The sequence below is a fragment of the Micromys minutus genome, assembly GCF_963924665.1.
Source record: "Micromys minutus genome assembly, chromosome: 31".
NCBI classification, from domain to species: Eukaryota; Metazoa; Chordata; class Mammalia; order Rodentia; family Muridae; genus Micromys; species Micromys minutus.
In genome coordinates this window covers 26262495-26277859 of record NC_137966.1, presented here as the reverse complement: position 1 = coordinate 26277859, position 15365 = coordinate 26262495, and the positions used below count along the sequence as shown (strand labels likewise).

General features: G+C 43.0%; 1 protein-coding gene and 2 pseudogenes across 3 annotated transcripts; 1 reads left to right on the top strand and 2 right to left on the bottom strand.

Moving 5' to 3' along the window:
• Positions 1 to 3109: 3109 nt before the first annotated feature.
• On the bottom strand, positions 3110 to 4828 carry LOC308440460 (uncharacterized protein; the record flags this gene model as incomplete). The annotated part of the gene is made up of 1 exon (XM_080942563.1): positions 3110 to 4828. One exon carries the CDS (start codon positions 4826 to 4828, stop codon positions 3110 to 3112), a length of 1719 nt encoding a protein of 572 aa, XP_080798689.1.
• A 3815-nt stretch (positions 4829 to 8643) lies between these two features.
• LOC308440201 (mortality factor 4-like protein 1) lies at positions 8644 to 9581 on the bottom strand (annotated as a pseudogene). Its single transcript has one exon. The product of its transcript is annotated as a mortality factor 4-like protein 1 (transcript).
• A 1307-nt stretch (positions 9582 to 10888) lies between these two features.
• On the top strand, positions 10889 to 11375 carry LOC308440142 (large ribosomal subunit protein uL10-like; annotated as a pseudogene). The gene has a single exon. The product of its transcript is annotated as a large ribosomal subunit protein uL10-like (transcript).
• Positions 11376 to 15365: the final 3990 nt, after the last annotated feature.

The window sequence follows — 15365 nt, the reverse complement described above, 5'->3', positions numbered from 1 at the left end:
TCTGTGCCTCCTGATAGGTGGGACATCCTTGAAAAGTAAGGCCTCCAAATATAGCACCAACTCACCAGTACTTACTATAATGTCTGACACCTGCTAGAAAGAATACAAATGTTTGGCCAATGCACTAATTCTTTAAAGGGCATGAAAGGCTCCTCCGGTCAAAAGGCTGACATTCAGGCATCTTCATAACTATCACTTGTATTCGGAGAACAAAGACTACAAACTTTCTGTTGGCAAAACTCTTAGCGTTTTATTCTCATGTTTACCTTGTCTCTGGTATTTTGTGTCTAGTCTCTAAGACTCACTTAGATGATATGAACCACATCAAAGAAGACAGGGAGGAAATGGCCTTTGGAAGTAACACTAAGTTCTGTTTTTCTTCTGTTTGTGAGGCAGGGTCTCACTACGTAGCTCTGGCTGGCCTAGAACCTGCTTTTGTAGACAGGCTGGCCTCCAGATTATAGAGATGATGCCTTCTTCCACCTCATGAACGCTGAGATTATAGGTGCTAGGGCCAAACCCCCATACTTTTTAATTTTTGTTTTTTGAGACAGGTTGCCTTGATTGACCTTGAACTTTCAACAATCATCCTGCCTCTGCATCCCAAATGTTAGGGTTATAGGCATGTGTTACCATGTCCAGCTTCTCTCTCTCCTTTATTATTTATTATTTTATTTATTTATTATATGTGAGTACACAGTAGCTGTTGTAAGACACACCAGAAAAGGGCACCAGATCTCATTACAGATGGTTGTGAGCTACCAAGTGGTTGCTGGAATTTGAGCTCAGGGCCTCTGGAAGAGCAGTCAGTGCTCTTAACCACTGAGCCATCTCTCCAGCCCTCCCCCTACTCTCTCTCTCTTTTTAAATTAAACTTTATTTAAAAAAACAGAGATAAATATAAAGACTTAAAAAGCATTTTTGCATAAAACTATATGAATATATTTTTGTCAGAACTTGATTTTTTTAAAGGTTTGATAGCATGCATTGAAATCTTACTAGTTACAATGAGTTAAAGTACATGTAAAACAAAACATAACATGGAAATAGTCAAGTTTTCTTGGTGTGTAAAAATTAAAAATAATTTTTAAATACCAAGAATTGCCACAAGACTACATTCTTAGCTCTTGAATTATTAATGATTTAAGGTCTAGGTGTACCACACTTATTTTTTCCTAAGAAGGACTGAGGCTTCCACTTTTTGGCCTTTCTTCTCTTTGAGCTTCATGTGGTCTATGAGCTGTTTCTTGGGTATTCAGAGATTTCTGGGGCTAGTATCCAATTATCAGTGAGTGCATATTATGTCTGTTCTTTTGTGACTGGGTTACTCACTCAGGATGATATTCTCTAGTTCCATCCATTTGCCTAGGAATTTTGTAAAGTCATTGTTTCTAATAGCTTCTCTCTCTCTCTCTCTCTCTCTCTCTCTCTCTCTCTCTCTCTCTCAGAAACATAAATAATTTAATAAATTTTATATATTTAATAGATATATTTACTTATAAATTAAATATTATATATTTATAGATTTCAGTTGTTCAAGCAGCATAAATTTCAAGCAGCCAAAATTCCTGCAAAGATTTATAGAACTTTGTGAATTCAAGTCCAGTCTGGTCTGCATTGTGAGTTCCAGGCCAACTTGGTCTACACAGTGAGACTCCTACCTCAATATAACAAAAGATTCACAGAATATATCTGTGTTTTTATTTCTAAAGAAGAGACACATACATTTCCTAAAGGAGTATTGGAGAAAGTTGTAAGAAAATAATAACTTCTGTCTAATATTCAATTATTTCCATTATTGAGCTAAATGCAAAAGGGGGGGCTGGAGAGAGGGATGCCCAGTTAAGAGCACTGCTGCCCTTTCAGCACTGACATAGAAGCTCAGCTGGGTGGCAGTGTATACTTGTAATCCTGCTGCTCTGGAAATAGAAGGAAAAGGATCAGGGTCTGAGACCAACCTGGTCTACAAGAGATCTCTGTTAATAGAAAGGATATACCTTTAATCCCAGGATTTGGGAGGCAAAGGGCAGATCTATATGAATTTGAGGCCAACCTGGTCTACATAGTGAATTCCAGGCCATCCAAGGCTATATACAAAAACCTTGTCTTAAAAACCAAAACCAAAAACAAAACAACAGCAACAACAAATTACAAACCAAGAAAGAAAAAAAGAAGAGAAGAGAGGAGAAGAGAAAGAGGAGAGAAAGTAAAGTAGCTCAGGTCCAACATTTTCACTTTAGAGTAATCCAACTTGTCTTATGCATTCAAAGTGTGCCTTTACATTGTACAAAGTGTTTTATTTAGATGATATATTTAAGCAGAAACTATCACTGTTGTAAACAGGAAATTAATATCACTTGGCACTAGGTAGAAGTGACTCACTGAAAAGTATGTGAATATGAAGAATATTAATGTCTAATTGGGGACAGGTTTAGTCTTGAAGCTTTAAAGGGGTCTTAAAGGGGTATTTGGAAGGGCACTGCCTCCAATAAAAGGTATTGACAAAAGTCAAATATATTGAAAAGAAATAACTTCCCCACTAAGATTCAATGTCATTTGGGTTTATATCCATGTGCAAATTGAAGCTGTCTTCTTCCAAGACAACCCTTACAGAATCCAAATCCTCCACCCATGTCCAGATCTTATAGCTTCCTAAAAGAATAACCTTCCTCTGGCTCTCTCCTCTAACCTTAAACAAAAGGAACAGATTTCATTATTCAATAAAAAGTCAAAGCCTTAGGTCTCAACTACTCAGAGAACTGGTTTCAAAAACTATCATGGCTAATCCCTGAAGTCCAAAGCCACTTTGTTCCCAGTACAGGAATTGAGAAAGCTACCAGAGCACTAACAGTAAAAAGGGTAATGTTGGTAACTTTTCCTCCAAGCCACTTACTTAGCAAAGGCCTTAGTAGACATTCAAATAGCTGGTGTCTGATTTCTATTATAAAGGGTGAATTTTCCTCACTGTCCCCAAGGCTGAAGTGTTCCCAGAAAGGTCACAATACTGAGTGTCTGAATGTGTGGCCTTAGACACAGGCGATGAAGGGTCAGGTTGCTCCTGAGTTAGTTTCATGCTGGGTGCTGGGACAGTCACCAAAGCTTCAGAACTTTAGTTCTTAGGAACCTTCTGGACAGATGACGAAGGACTTTGAGAAGTCTGGGCTAAAGAGGCCTGCGGGTGCTGAGTCTGAGCAAACCCAGGTGATACCACTGGTGCCCCCTTAGCCAAAGTATGGCTCTTAGAAGCTTTATCAGTTTCAGGAGTTTGAGAAGCAAAAGGAATATTCTGGAGATGGATTTGTTGGGCTAGAGATCCCTGGATTTTGCTCTGAGAGGTCATGGGTATCATAGAGAAACTGTCAGAAGGCACAGGCACTGGGAGGTGGCTCTGACTTTCAGCCTGTTCCAGAGGGTAGCTCTGAGAGGTCACACTGATCTTAGAGCGCTCCTGAGAGTGAAGGTCCACAGGCACCTGACTTTCAGAGGATGCAGAGAACTGGAGGAGGCTCTGAGAGGTCATGGGTATCATAGATAACGTGTCAGCGATTACCAGGTGGCTCTGACTTTCAGCCCGTTCCAGAGGGTAGCTCTGAGAGGTCACACTGATCTTAGAGCGCTCCTGAGAGTGAAGGTCCACAGGCACCTGACTTTCAGAGGATGCAGAGAACTGGAGGAGGCTCTGAGAGGTCATGGGTATCATAGATAACGTGTCAGCGATTACCAGGTGGCTCTGACTTTCAGCCTGTTCCAGAGGGTAGCTCTGAGAGGTCACACTGATCTTAGAGCGCTCCTGAGAGTGAGGGTCCACAGGCACCTGACTTTCAGAGGATGCAGAGAACTGGAGGAGGCTCTGAGAGGTCATGGGTATCATAGATAACGTGTCAGCGATTACCAGGTGGCTCTGACTTTCAGTCTGTTTCAGAGGGTAGCTCTGAGAGGTCACACTGATCTTAGAGTGCTCCAAAGCATGATGGTCCACAGACACAGCCAAATAGCTGTCAGAGGACTGGAGGTCGCTCTGAGAGGTCATAGAGAAACTTTCAGAGGACACCGGCACCAGGAGATGGCTCTGACTTTCTGCTCGGTCCAGAGGATAGCTCCGAGAGGCTACACTGATCTTAGAGCGCTGCTGAGAGTGAGACACATGGGTGTCAGAGGACAAAAACATCCGAGAATTGCTGTCAGACGTCAGAGGGTAGCTCTGGGAAGTCACCGAAAAGGCAGGTTGGCTCCTAGAAGTACAGATGGAGAGAGGGGTATGGATAGGGACCAGAGGCAGGCTCTTAGAGGCCTGGACTGCGCCAAAGTGGTTCTTGACAGACTTAGGCTTCGCTAGACCGAACGACGCTCTGCCACCCCCGGTTCTGGCGTCGCGGTTCCTTTCTAGCTGACTCGAGTCGGTAGTGCTGATGCTACAAATCCTCTGGAGGACCCGCGGGTGGAGTCGCCGCCGCCGCCGCCGCCGGTGGATCCGCTGAAAGGTGTCGGAGACGCTCCTCAGGGTCAGTGAGAAGCGACGGCTGCTGTCGCGGTGCACCCCGCCATCGCGGGGCGAAGTCCCCCTCAAGAGGTCTTCTGGGAACGCCTCGATGTTGCCGGTGTACCAGGAGATCCACCACAGGAGACTGACGAAGATGATGATGGAACCCAGGTAGAGCAGCATGTCATAGAACAGCAAGTTGGCGAAGACGCCGGTGAACAGCACTGCCACACCCACCGCGTCGAAGGCGACGCCCAGCCAAAAAAAGTGACTGCAGCGACCCAGGGGCCCCGGCCGCATCTCCGCCAAGTCTGCACTCTTTTGCGAAAGTTCCGTGCGGCTCAACATGGTCCACGCAAACGCTGCCAGAAGACACCAGGCCCAGACACTGCCACGGGCGGGCTTTAGCCGCTCTCCATGGCAACGCAAGGGGCGGGGCGGGAAACCCGAGCTGGTCAGGGGAGCTGCGCGTGCGCACCACGACTGGCTGAACCTTCTGCGCCTGCGCAGTGCTCGCTCTCCAGTGCAGCTTTGCTCAGTCTCAGATCCCTAGGTGTAACGAGAAGTAGAATTTACGACAATGAAATAGCGGTACCTGGGGCGAACATTTTCTCGAGGGAAGGTGAGATCTTGGGGGGAGAGCTAGCCGCAAAGCCTCTTTTCATGTAACCTCCCGCAACAGCCAGAATGAAGCTTGGCTTCTGGCAGGCCTGGTTTTGCTTCACCTCAGAAGTGGCTAGATTAAGATCTAGTGTTAGATTTGAACTCCCATTTTTGCTGGTGACTGTTGATACACTTGCCCAAGGACCTGATAGACCCCATCGCTCAACTCTTTCTTCGTGTGTTGTTGAGGCTGGGAGGGAGAGTGTAGGCTGAAAGGAGAAAAAGATGTGTTGAGGGCTGGCCTTTGTGTGTGTGTTTACGCACTCGCTAAAGTGGATTTTAAAACATTTGGTGCTTTTAAAAATAGATTTAGGCCTGTAGATCAGGCCACATTAACTTAGTCCTGTAGGTAAAACACGCCACCACACTTGGAGAAAACTACTCTTTTTTTTTTTCTTTAAAGATTTATTTATTTATTTTATGCATATGAGCACACTGTCGCTGTCTTCAGACACACCGGAAGAGGGCGTCCCCATTACAGATGGTAGTGACCATTACCATATGATTGCTGGGAGTTGAACTCGGGCCTCCGGAAGAACAGTCAGTGTTCTTCGCTGCTGAGCCATCCAGCCCAAAACTACTCTTAAGTAATTTCAACAATATAAATAGAACATTAGAAAGGTGTAAGGGTGTGGTCGTTGATAGGTTGTCCCTACTTGAGCCTGAGCGTACGAGCAATACTAATTGAACTCAGAGGGTTATTAAAATATTTTTAAAGGGGTCAGATGCGATAATGGGGGGCTTTGATACTAGCACTCAATAGGCTGAAGCAAGCAGATCTTTGAGTTGGAAGTCAGCCTGTCCTAACTTGAGAATTCCAGGCCAACCAGGGCTATACTGTGAGACCCTGTGTCGAATGAATGAATGAAAATAAAAAGACCTGAAGGTGAGTCTGGGAAGTTGGAAGTAGACATAAGCAAGAAATACACGTATAAAATTGTCAAAGAATTAAAAGTTAATAAAGTATAAAGATAATTTGAGAAAGTAATGTGGCAAATTTCATAATTCTAGGATATGGATGGAATAAGTATAGGTATTCATTGTTCAGTTCTTTCCTGTGTCCTTTGGGCCTGATACTTCAAAATAGATGCAGGATTTTATTTAAGTTACAAACTTATGCATGTGAGAAGCAGGTGGAGACCTGCTCAGTACTTAAAGACTTGACATCAAGCCTGACAACCTGAGTCCAATCCCAGGCGTCACATGATGGCAAGAGAGAACTGACGTGTGCATATTACGTCTGACCTCCGCGTGAAAGTAAGTAAATCTCTCCCCTTTGGCTGCAATAATGCACTGACTAAGGTAAAGGTGCAGCACCAGACCATACAGGTGTTAAGCTGGAGTTATTCTTCCTCAGGTCCTTTGGAATTAGCCCAGTTTAGCTTGAGGCAAATCTCTATACTCCTTGATATAGTAATTTCTGGAATTAGGAAGGCTTAAATATGAGTTTCTGACCTGAGTCGAGATCTTTACTCTCCCTTAGCTGTGATCTCCCCTTCTATAAATGAGAGAACAGGTTCCTATAAGGAGGCTGTGCCATTGCCATTAGATGGTGCTGTATTGAGAAGTATTAACTACTGTTCTCTACTGGAGTCTCTCAAACCATTTACATTTAGGACCCCTTTATGTGTGAGAAATTTTTATGTGTCTGTAGGTATATAGGGACATAAATGGATATATAGATATATAGAGACATAAGTAGATAGATAAAACAAGTGTACAAGTCAAACATGTATACTCATAAATAAATGTATTTTAAAACAAGTATTTTCTTGTTAATGTTTTATTTGACATGGTTTCATCGTAGCACAGTCTTGAACTCACTGTGTGGCTGAGAATGAGCCGACCCTCCTGCCTCCACTTCCAGATGCTGGAATTATGACCACAGCAGCCATGCCCTGCTATTTAAGCAATTATTTGGCAGTCATATAATTTTGCCACCCATCAGATAAAAGCAAATTGGCATGTTCATCAGATGGCTACATATTTTTTTTACATAAAGAATTATGTCTTTGCTAAATATTTGATACTGTAGGACATAGAGAATCTTCACATTTTTCACCTTTGTTTGTTTGAGAGGGGGGAGTAGGGCTCAACTATGGGAGAACTTATACTTCTCCCATGTGAGTCCTGGAGTCACATGGCTGTCAGGACTAACAGTGAACAGCTGCTAAGTCATCCTGCAGGCCCAACAGCAGCTTTAAAAAGTAAGCAGCCAAGCTAGGCTGCACACACCTTTAATCCCATGACTCAAGAATCAGAAGCAGGAAGATCCTTGACTTTGAGGACTGGTCTACAGATCCAGTTCCAAGACAGCCAGGGATACACAGAGAAACCCTGTCCCACAGAGCCAAAATAAATAAAACACACAAACTGGGCTGGAGAGATGATTAAGAGCGGTTAAGAGCACTGACTGCTCTTCCAAAGGTCCTGAGTTCAGTTCCCAGCTTATAACCATGGTGTCTCACAACCATCTGTAATGAGATCTTGTGCCCTCTTCTGGAGTGCAGACACACATGCAGCCAGAATGCTGTATATATAATAAATAAATAAATCTTTAAAAACAAACCTTGTAACCATGTGTGATGTTTAATCTCAGCACTGGGAGGGCAGAAGCATACAGATTTCTGAGTCTAAAGCAGTCTTCACAACACAGATCCAAGAAAGCCAAGGAAAACGGTGAGTCCCTGTGTAATGAAAAAATAATAGACACTGTAACAAAGATAGTAATTTGGTACTTTCATGCTGAGGAATGACCATAGGAAATGTCATTTTCCTACTTTGTTTGTTCACAGTAATTAAACCATTACCTTTCTATAAGAGCAGAAAACTACATACAATAGAGACACTATACTTTTTTTTTTGAAATTTAAAGAAAAAATTTATTGAAGATCTGAAAAACTGAAGATCTGAAAAACAACTCCTACAAGACTGACTTTTCCATAAAACTGTATCTACACGATGTTTTGTGTCTATCATGTTAAAACGTGCATTAAACACAAATACAAAAACCATGAAAACAAGCCACCATTCTTTAACAATTGAGCAAAGATAAAATGCTAAGGAACAACATGGATGACTTGCAAAGGATGGGCTCTTTAAGCACCATTAAAAAAAAAAAAAAAGAGCACAAATGGATGAGTGTTCAGTTATATACACTGAAGTGAATTTTGGCATTCGGAATCAGAGCATTTTGTCATAGAGCATTAACATGTAATATAAAAGTGCGTAGTGTCGAACAGAACCATCAGCATTGAAAAGCAGCTTAGTCAACTAGGCAAACACTCTTCAACATGTCTTTCTGCTGTCTATCACTGATACACTGGTAGAAACTTTGAGATGAAAAAAGTTACTCCTTTTATTTTCTCTGTTTAAACAGAAAACAGACATCAACTCTGTTATACACTAACAGTCTTCAAAGTATATCATTTGTACAAGAGAAGGACTAAGAACCAAACGGTTTACAGAGACCCAAGCACAAGAGAGAGAGAGCAGACCCCTCACACGGCTTTCAGATGGTACTCAGTAGGAGCCACTTCATAATCACTGGCACGGAACAAAGTTGCAGAATTCTTCACCAGGTACTTGAGGAATAAAGCAATGCTTTTCTCATCTATAGGCCAAAATTGCTCCAATTCGCACAAATAATCTCAGTAAATGTGGCGCTCCATACACCAGGGACATGGGTACATCGGGGTGATCAGCCAGAATTTCAGCATACTGTGGTATCTCAAATTTGTAGAGTAGCTGAGTGCCCAACATTACATTGAAGTACTCTTTTATCCCTGCCACAACCTCATTAACAGCATACTCCTTATTATCTGTATTTCCTGGAGACTTCTTATAATTTGCATAATCCTCTAAAATGGAATTCACATTCTGCTTGGCAGGAAGATAAAAAAGCTGCTTTTGTCTGGTGGTTAAGCCCCAGTCATCCACAAGCCATGGTTTCAGCTCTTCAGAAATCTTCACTTTAACTTCAACTCTGTTCATGTTTCTTCATTTTCAACTGTAGGATCTACCTGGGCTCTCTTCTTCCTAGGAGGCTGAGGGGTCTCACTGGTACTGCTACCATCTCCATTTCCAGGTGTTTTCTGCTTGTTCTTTTTGGTTTCACTTCAACATTTTTCTGTTGTGGACCAGATGTCTTCTTCCCTGGAACAGCTCCTCCCATCTTGCCTTCTCCATATTGTTCCTGATTGGCCTTTTGAAGTTCTCGCTGTTCCTGCAAATTGATGTCCACGTATTTGAGTACTCTGCTTTCTGGTACCCATTCATCCCAATTTTTATTCCAACCACTGTAGTGGATAAAGTACTTCACTTGTTTGTCCTTTATGGCAACCTTTACACACTTTGCTTCATAAAGAAGAGGCCCATGAAAGCACAGCACTCGCTCACCCTCCTGGAATTTAGGCTTCGGGTCCTGCTTGGGCGCCATTTGCAAGTGATTTGCCACTTCTTCCTTCTCCCACCACCCCTGAATACCCAACACTATACTTCTTAACACACAGTAGTGTCAATCTGAGCTAAGGGGTTGTAGGCAGCCTGGAATGCTGCTTGTGAAGAGCATGCACAGTGCACACTGCACTTGTCTTGAGATCAGAATGAAAAGTTACAGCAAAGTGTGATTCAACAACAGTGACACTTCTAGAGATGCCTTGCTTGGATTCCTTACCTGCTTGATTTTGAGTTAATTTTTGTTTGTTACATGTTTAAAAGCCTTTTGCTGTTGCTTCTTTTTTTGATCCTCCCACACTCAGTTCTGGGGTTGTGGTCCACAGTTTAGACACAGCTGTGGTCTGGAGGTGATAGCACGAAGATTAAAGAAGTGTTTGCAAACTAGAGCTACATGAGCCTTTACAAAACAATAAACACAAGCTGAGAAATGGCTCAGGAGTTCAGATATTCTCTCTGGCTTCTGAGAGAGGACTTCACATGTGACATACACTGACAAAGATACACAAGTGAAATGATAAAACTAAATCAAAATAAGCCACTCACCTGGGGGACAGCTCAGTGGATACAGTGTTTGCTGTGCAAGTGTGAGGATCTGAGTTCCAGCATTAATGTAAAAGGCCACTGTGCTAGCACACACTCGTAACCTCACTACTGTGGAACTTGCTAGCCAACCAGCCTAGACAACTGGATAAGCTTCTGGCCCTGAAAGACCATCTCAAAAAAACAGAACAAACCATCCTCTGGCCTCTACACACACACACACACACACACACACACACATGCATGCACACACACGCACAAATTGACACACATAAATAGACACAAACAAGGAGGAGGTGCCATGTCTGTTTCTATCCTGTCTACATACAACCTGCCTTCTGATACCAGCTGGACTTGAGTTGTTCCTGTGCCGCCACCACAGGATCCTGCCCCAGCAAGTACAAGTGTAGAACACTTCTTGCAGGAAGTGCGCCCTCTGCTGTTGCTTGGGCTGTGGGAGCTCACAGGGCTGCATCTGAAAAGAGCTTTCAACAAGTGCAGCTTGCTGACTGGGCATTCCTGTAACCACACAGTGTGTTGTGTGAAAACCTGGAGTAAAAAAAAAAAACAAAGGATCTCACCAAGCATCCTCATTAGAATGAATCTTCTTTAAACCCTGCTGGGCAATCCCTAATCTCTGCAGTGATACCCAGGAAGGACAGGGCAACCTGGAACTCAAACTTCTTCCTTATCATTCAACTTTTGGATGACTACCCAAAATGCTTCATTGTGGTAGGCTCCAAGCAGATGCAGCAGATCCACATGTCACTTCGAGGGAATGCTGTAGTGTTGATGGGTAAGAACACCATGATTCACAAAACCATCAGGGGACATCTGGAAAACAGCCAGCTCTAGAGAAACTGCTGCCTCGGGGAACCATGGGCTTCTTGTTCACCAAGGAGGACCTCACTGAGATTAGGGACATGCTGCTGGCCAACAAGGTGCCTGCTGCTGCTCCAGCTGGTGCCATCGCCCCACGTGAGGTCACTGTGCCCGCTCAGAACACTGGTCTGGGGCCTGAGACGACCTCTTTCTTCCAAGCTCTAGGCATCACCACTAACATCTCCAGAGATACCATTGAAATTCTGAGTGGTGTGCAGCTGAACAAAACTGGAGACAAAGTCGGAGCCAGTGAAGCCACACAGCTGAACATGCTGAACATCTCCCCCTTCTCCTTTGGGCTGGTCATCCAGCAGGTGTTGACAATGGCAGCATTAATAACCCTGAAGTGTGAGTCTGCAGAGTCCCAACAAATGGAGCTCAACTATGAAATGGAAGGCAGACCAATCTATGTGTGCTGTTAGCAAAGTCCTTCATCATGTGTCCTTTCATGTGCTTGCAGTAGCAGAGCATCCTCTCTCCTGTGTCTGCTTCAGTGAAACGTACCTTCAACAGTCTGCCTTAGTCTTTCTCTGTGTCCACTTCAGGAAAACACTCCTTCATGTGTTTGCCCCAACAAAACACCATCAACACAACCGACTCTCCAAATAACCCTTAACTTTCCACTGCAGATTCCACACTTTTATAACCCTAACTTGGCCTCAGTCTAGGAGCCAGTCAGTGGTGGGGTGATCCTCTGGCCTGGAAAGCCCTGCTATTAAGACAGTTGGAGGTTTGGGGCTTTGGGTCAGCTGAAAGGGGGAGGGGTACCAGGCTGAGGGGACAGAACTTAAAATGAGTGTCTCACCTGAGCAGGAGCTCTGAAGCCAGCAGGGGATCCTGGGAAAATCTCTCCTTTCTGACTGGACCACTCTTTTCCACTGTGCCTTCATCTCCAAAACCAAGAATCATAGATTCTTATGAATTTTCACTGTCCTGAAGTATAATATAATAATGTTTTTTTTTCTGAAACCTAAAAAATTCACCCTTGCATTCAATGTAACGTGCTTGTAATCAATTTGTAGACAATCATCTTCAAGTAGTGGTGCATGCCACTTGAAGGCAGAGGTAAGCAGATACCTAAATTCTTTGAGGTCAATCTGGTCTACATAGGATGAGTTCCAGGACAGCTACACCGAGAAACCGTGTCTCAAAGAGTCAAAGACCAAACTGACCTGGATGTAAGGATCAGTGGTTAAGAGTACATATTGCATAGGCTGGGAGTTCCATTCTGAGCACCTACATCAGGTAGCTCACAGTTGCCTGTAATTCCAGTTCCACGGCATTTATTGCCCAGTTCCATGGGATCTGTTTCCACTCTGACCTCCTGATTTCCTCATACATGAATGTGCATATGTGCATATAATAAACAATAATAATGAAAATTATGAAAGGAGACTTAAATAATTAGTACCATTTAATGAGTGTCTTACCTAGGGTTTTACTGCTGTGAACTGACATCATAACCAATGCAAGTTTTATAAATGACAACAACTGGGGCTGGCTTACGGGTTTAAGGGTTCAGTCTAGTATTATCAAGGTAGGAGCATGGCAGCATCTAGGCAGGCATGGTGCAGGCAGAGCTAAGAGTTCTACATCTTCATCCAAAGGAAGCCAGTCACAGACTGGGCATACTCAGGAAGCTAAGAGGAAGATCTCCAAGCCCACCCCCACACTGACACACTTCCTCCAACAAGGCCATACCTTTTAATAGTGCCACTCCTTGGGCCAAGCATATGCAAACCATCACAATGAGAAAGTACTATTTAAATTTTTTTTACTATTCTTTCATGTATATGAGTGTTTGTTTATATATATGTCTATTAAACACATACATGGCTGTTGCCCTCAGAGCCCAGAAGAAGGTGTCAGATTGCCAAGAACTAGTACAGACAGCTGTGAGCTACAAGTACATGCTGGTAGTTGACTCAGAGTCTTCTGGAAGAGAAGCTGTGCTTTTAGCCTCTGAACCATCATCTCTCTAGCTCTAAAAGTACCATTTCTTAAATATATACTATTTGCATATGGGTATACATGTGAGCATATATGTATACATATGTACGTATATGTGTGTATGTGTGCATGTATGTGTAACTGTGAACCTGGAGGCCAGAGGTTGATATCATATGTCTTTCTCAATCATTCTCTACCTTAATTTTAATTTTAAAAAGACTTATTTTTTTAAATTATGTGTTTGAGTATTTACTTACATGTATATCTGTATACCAGATGCATGCCTGGTGCCCAGAAGAGGGTGTCATGTCCCCTAATACAGAGATACAAATAGTTGTGAGCCACAATGTAGGTGTTGGGAATCGAACCCAGGACTTCTGGAAAAGCAGGCAATACTCTTAATCTCTGAGCCATTTCTCCTGCCCCATTCTGAATTTTTTTTAAAAATTAAATATGGTATGTGTATGTACATTCATGTGTGGGCCATAGTGCATTTGTATAGTCAAAAGACAATCTTGGTGCCTGTCCTCTCCTTCTGTTTCAAAAAGAGTCTCTTCTTACTCAAGCTAGCTGCCCCTGTTTTTAAGGATTCCCACCGTGCTCTAAGGGCTCTAGAATTGTAGATACACATTACTGTCCCTACCTTCACATACATTCAGGAATCCAAACACCTGCCATAGAACCTTCTTCCCAGGCTCATTTTTTCATTTTTATTTATTTGTTTTTATTTTGTCTGTTTACACAGCCCAGGATGGCCTCACACTCTTGATCCTCCTGTCTCGGTGTCCAGTGCTAGAACGGTATTTGTGCATTACTTAGCTAAGCTCATTTAGTCTTTTTTGCTTCCTTCCTTTTCTTTCCTTTTTTCTTTTTGATAGGTCTCATTAAGTTGACCTGGTGACTCTGGAGCTTGCTGACCTCAAACTCACAGAGATACACACCTGCTTCTGCCTCTCAAGTGCTGGGGTTAAAAATGTGTGTCACCATGCCCAGCTCAATCTCTTTTGTGTTTATTTTTTGCTTGCTTGCTTATGATGGGGTCTCACAACTTAGCTCAGACTACCTTTGAGCTTACCATTAGTCCCGAATGGCCTTGAACTTCTTAGGTTGTAGAAAATAGGGATCTGACTGTACAAAAAGATGTGCCCAAATAGAGGGAGGAACAAATGGCCATTTTGGGACTAAGATAACCTAAGATATTTTGGGTTTCAGCCTGTAACATTTCAGCACCGCACAGTCTGAAGTTTTTATCGGTCAAACTTTTAGAATGTGTAATGTAATAGGGAAGGAGATCCTTTGGTCACCCTTCCAAAGGTCACCTGATGAAGTTAGAGGATCTGAAACATAAGGAAAAGCTGACTAGGGTGGACATTGAAATTTTTTTCAGGTGCCTGAGGCAACACAGTAGCTTCTCCCTGAAGGGTAGACTACAGGGAGCTAGACAAGGAACCACATTCTATTCTCCTCTATGTCCCTGCATGATCTCTTGAAGATGAGGTAAGAGATATTAATAGAAGTTAGAAATAACAGCAGACATGCATGGGACATTAGCCATATTCCCTGACAAATATGGAAAAGGAATCAGTCAACATTCTGACTTTTTTGGGTTTCAGATGTTTGTTTGTTTTAAAGATATTTTTATCTTATACATATAAATTTTGCCTACATGTATGTATATACTATATGCATGTCTGGTTTTCAAGGAGGCCCAGAAAAGCATATCAGATCCTCTGCAGCTAGAGTTAGAGGTGGCTGTAAATCACCATATGAGTGCTAGGTTCTCTGCAAGAGCAGAGTTCTCTGGACTGCTCAGCCACTCCACTGCACCGCAGCCTTTTCTTTGCTAAGAATTTCACCTGGGGTGTAACATGCGCCATGCAAACGCTGTATCACTGAGCTACAGTCCCAGATCTGGGCTTTAGATGTTTTGATGTTTTGAGAAAATACACCAGATAGCACAGAGCTATGATTCCCTGGATCTGCAGGCAGTAATTCATTAGGCCTGTCTTGAGCTTCTGAAATCTCAAAGCCCACTCCCAATTATACATTTGCTCTAACAAAGCCATACCTATCCAACAAGGCCATGCCTACTTCAACTAAACCACACCTCCAATATAAAGATAGCTTTGGTGAAGAGATTTGTGATTCCCATTTTGAAAGGCTGGTATACTAAAAGCCACACCTAAAAAGAAAAGAAAAAGCTGGCCAGGTAGTAATGGTGCACACCTTTGATCCCAGTGCTTGGGAATCAGAGGCAGGCAAATGCTTGTGAGTTTGAGTCCAGCCTGGTTACAGAGCTAGTTTCAGAATAGCCAGGGCTATGTAGAGAAAGCCTGCTTGGGTGGAGCGGAGAGAAGCTACAATAAAAATCACCCTCTATCAGATACAGAAA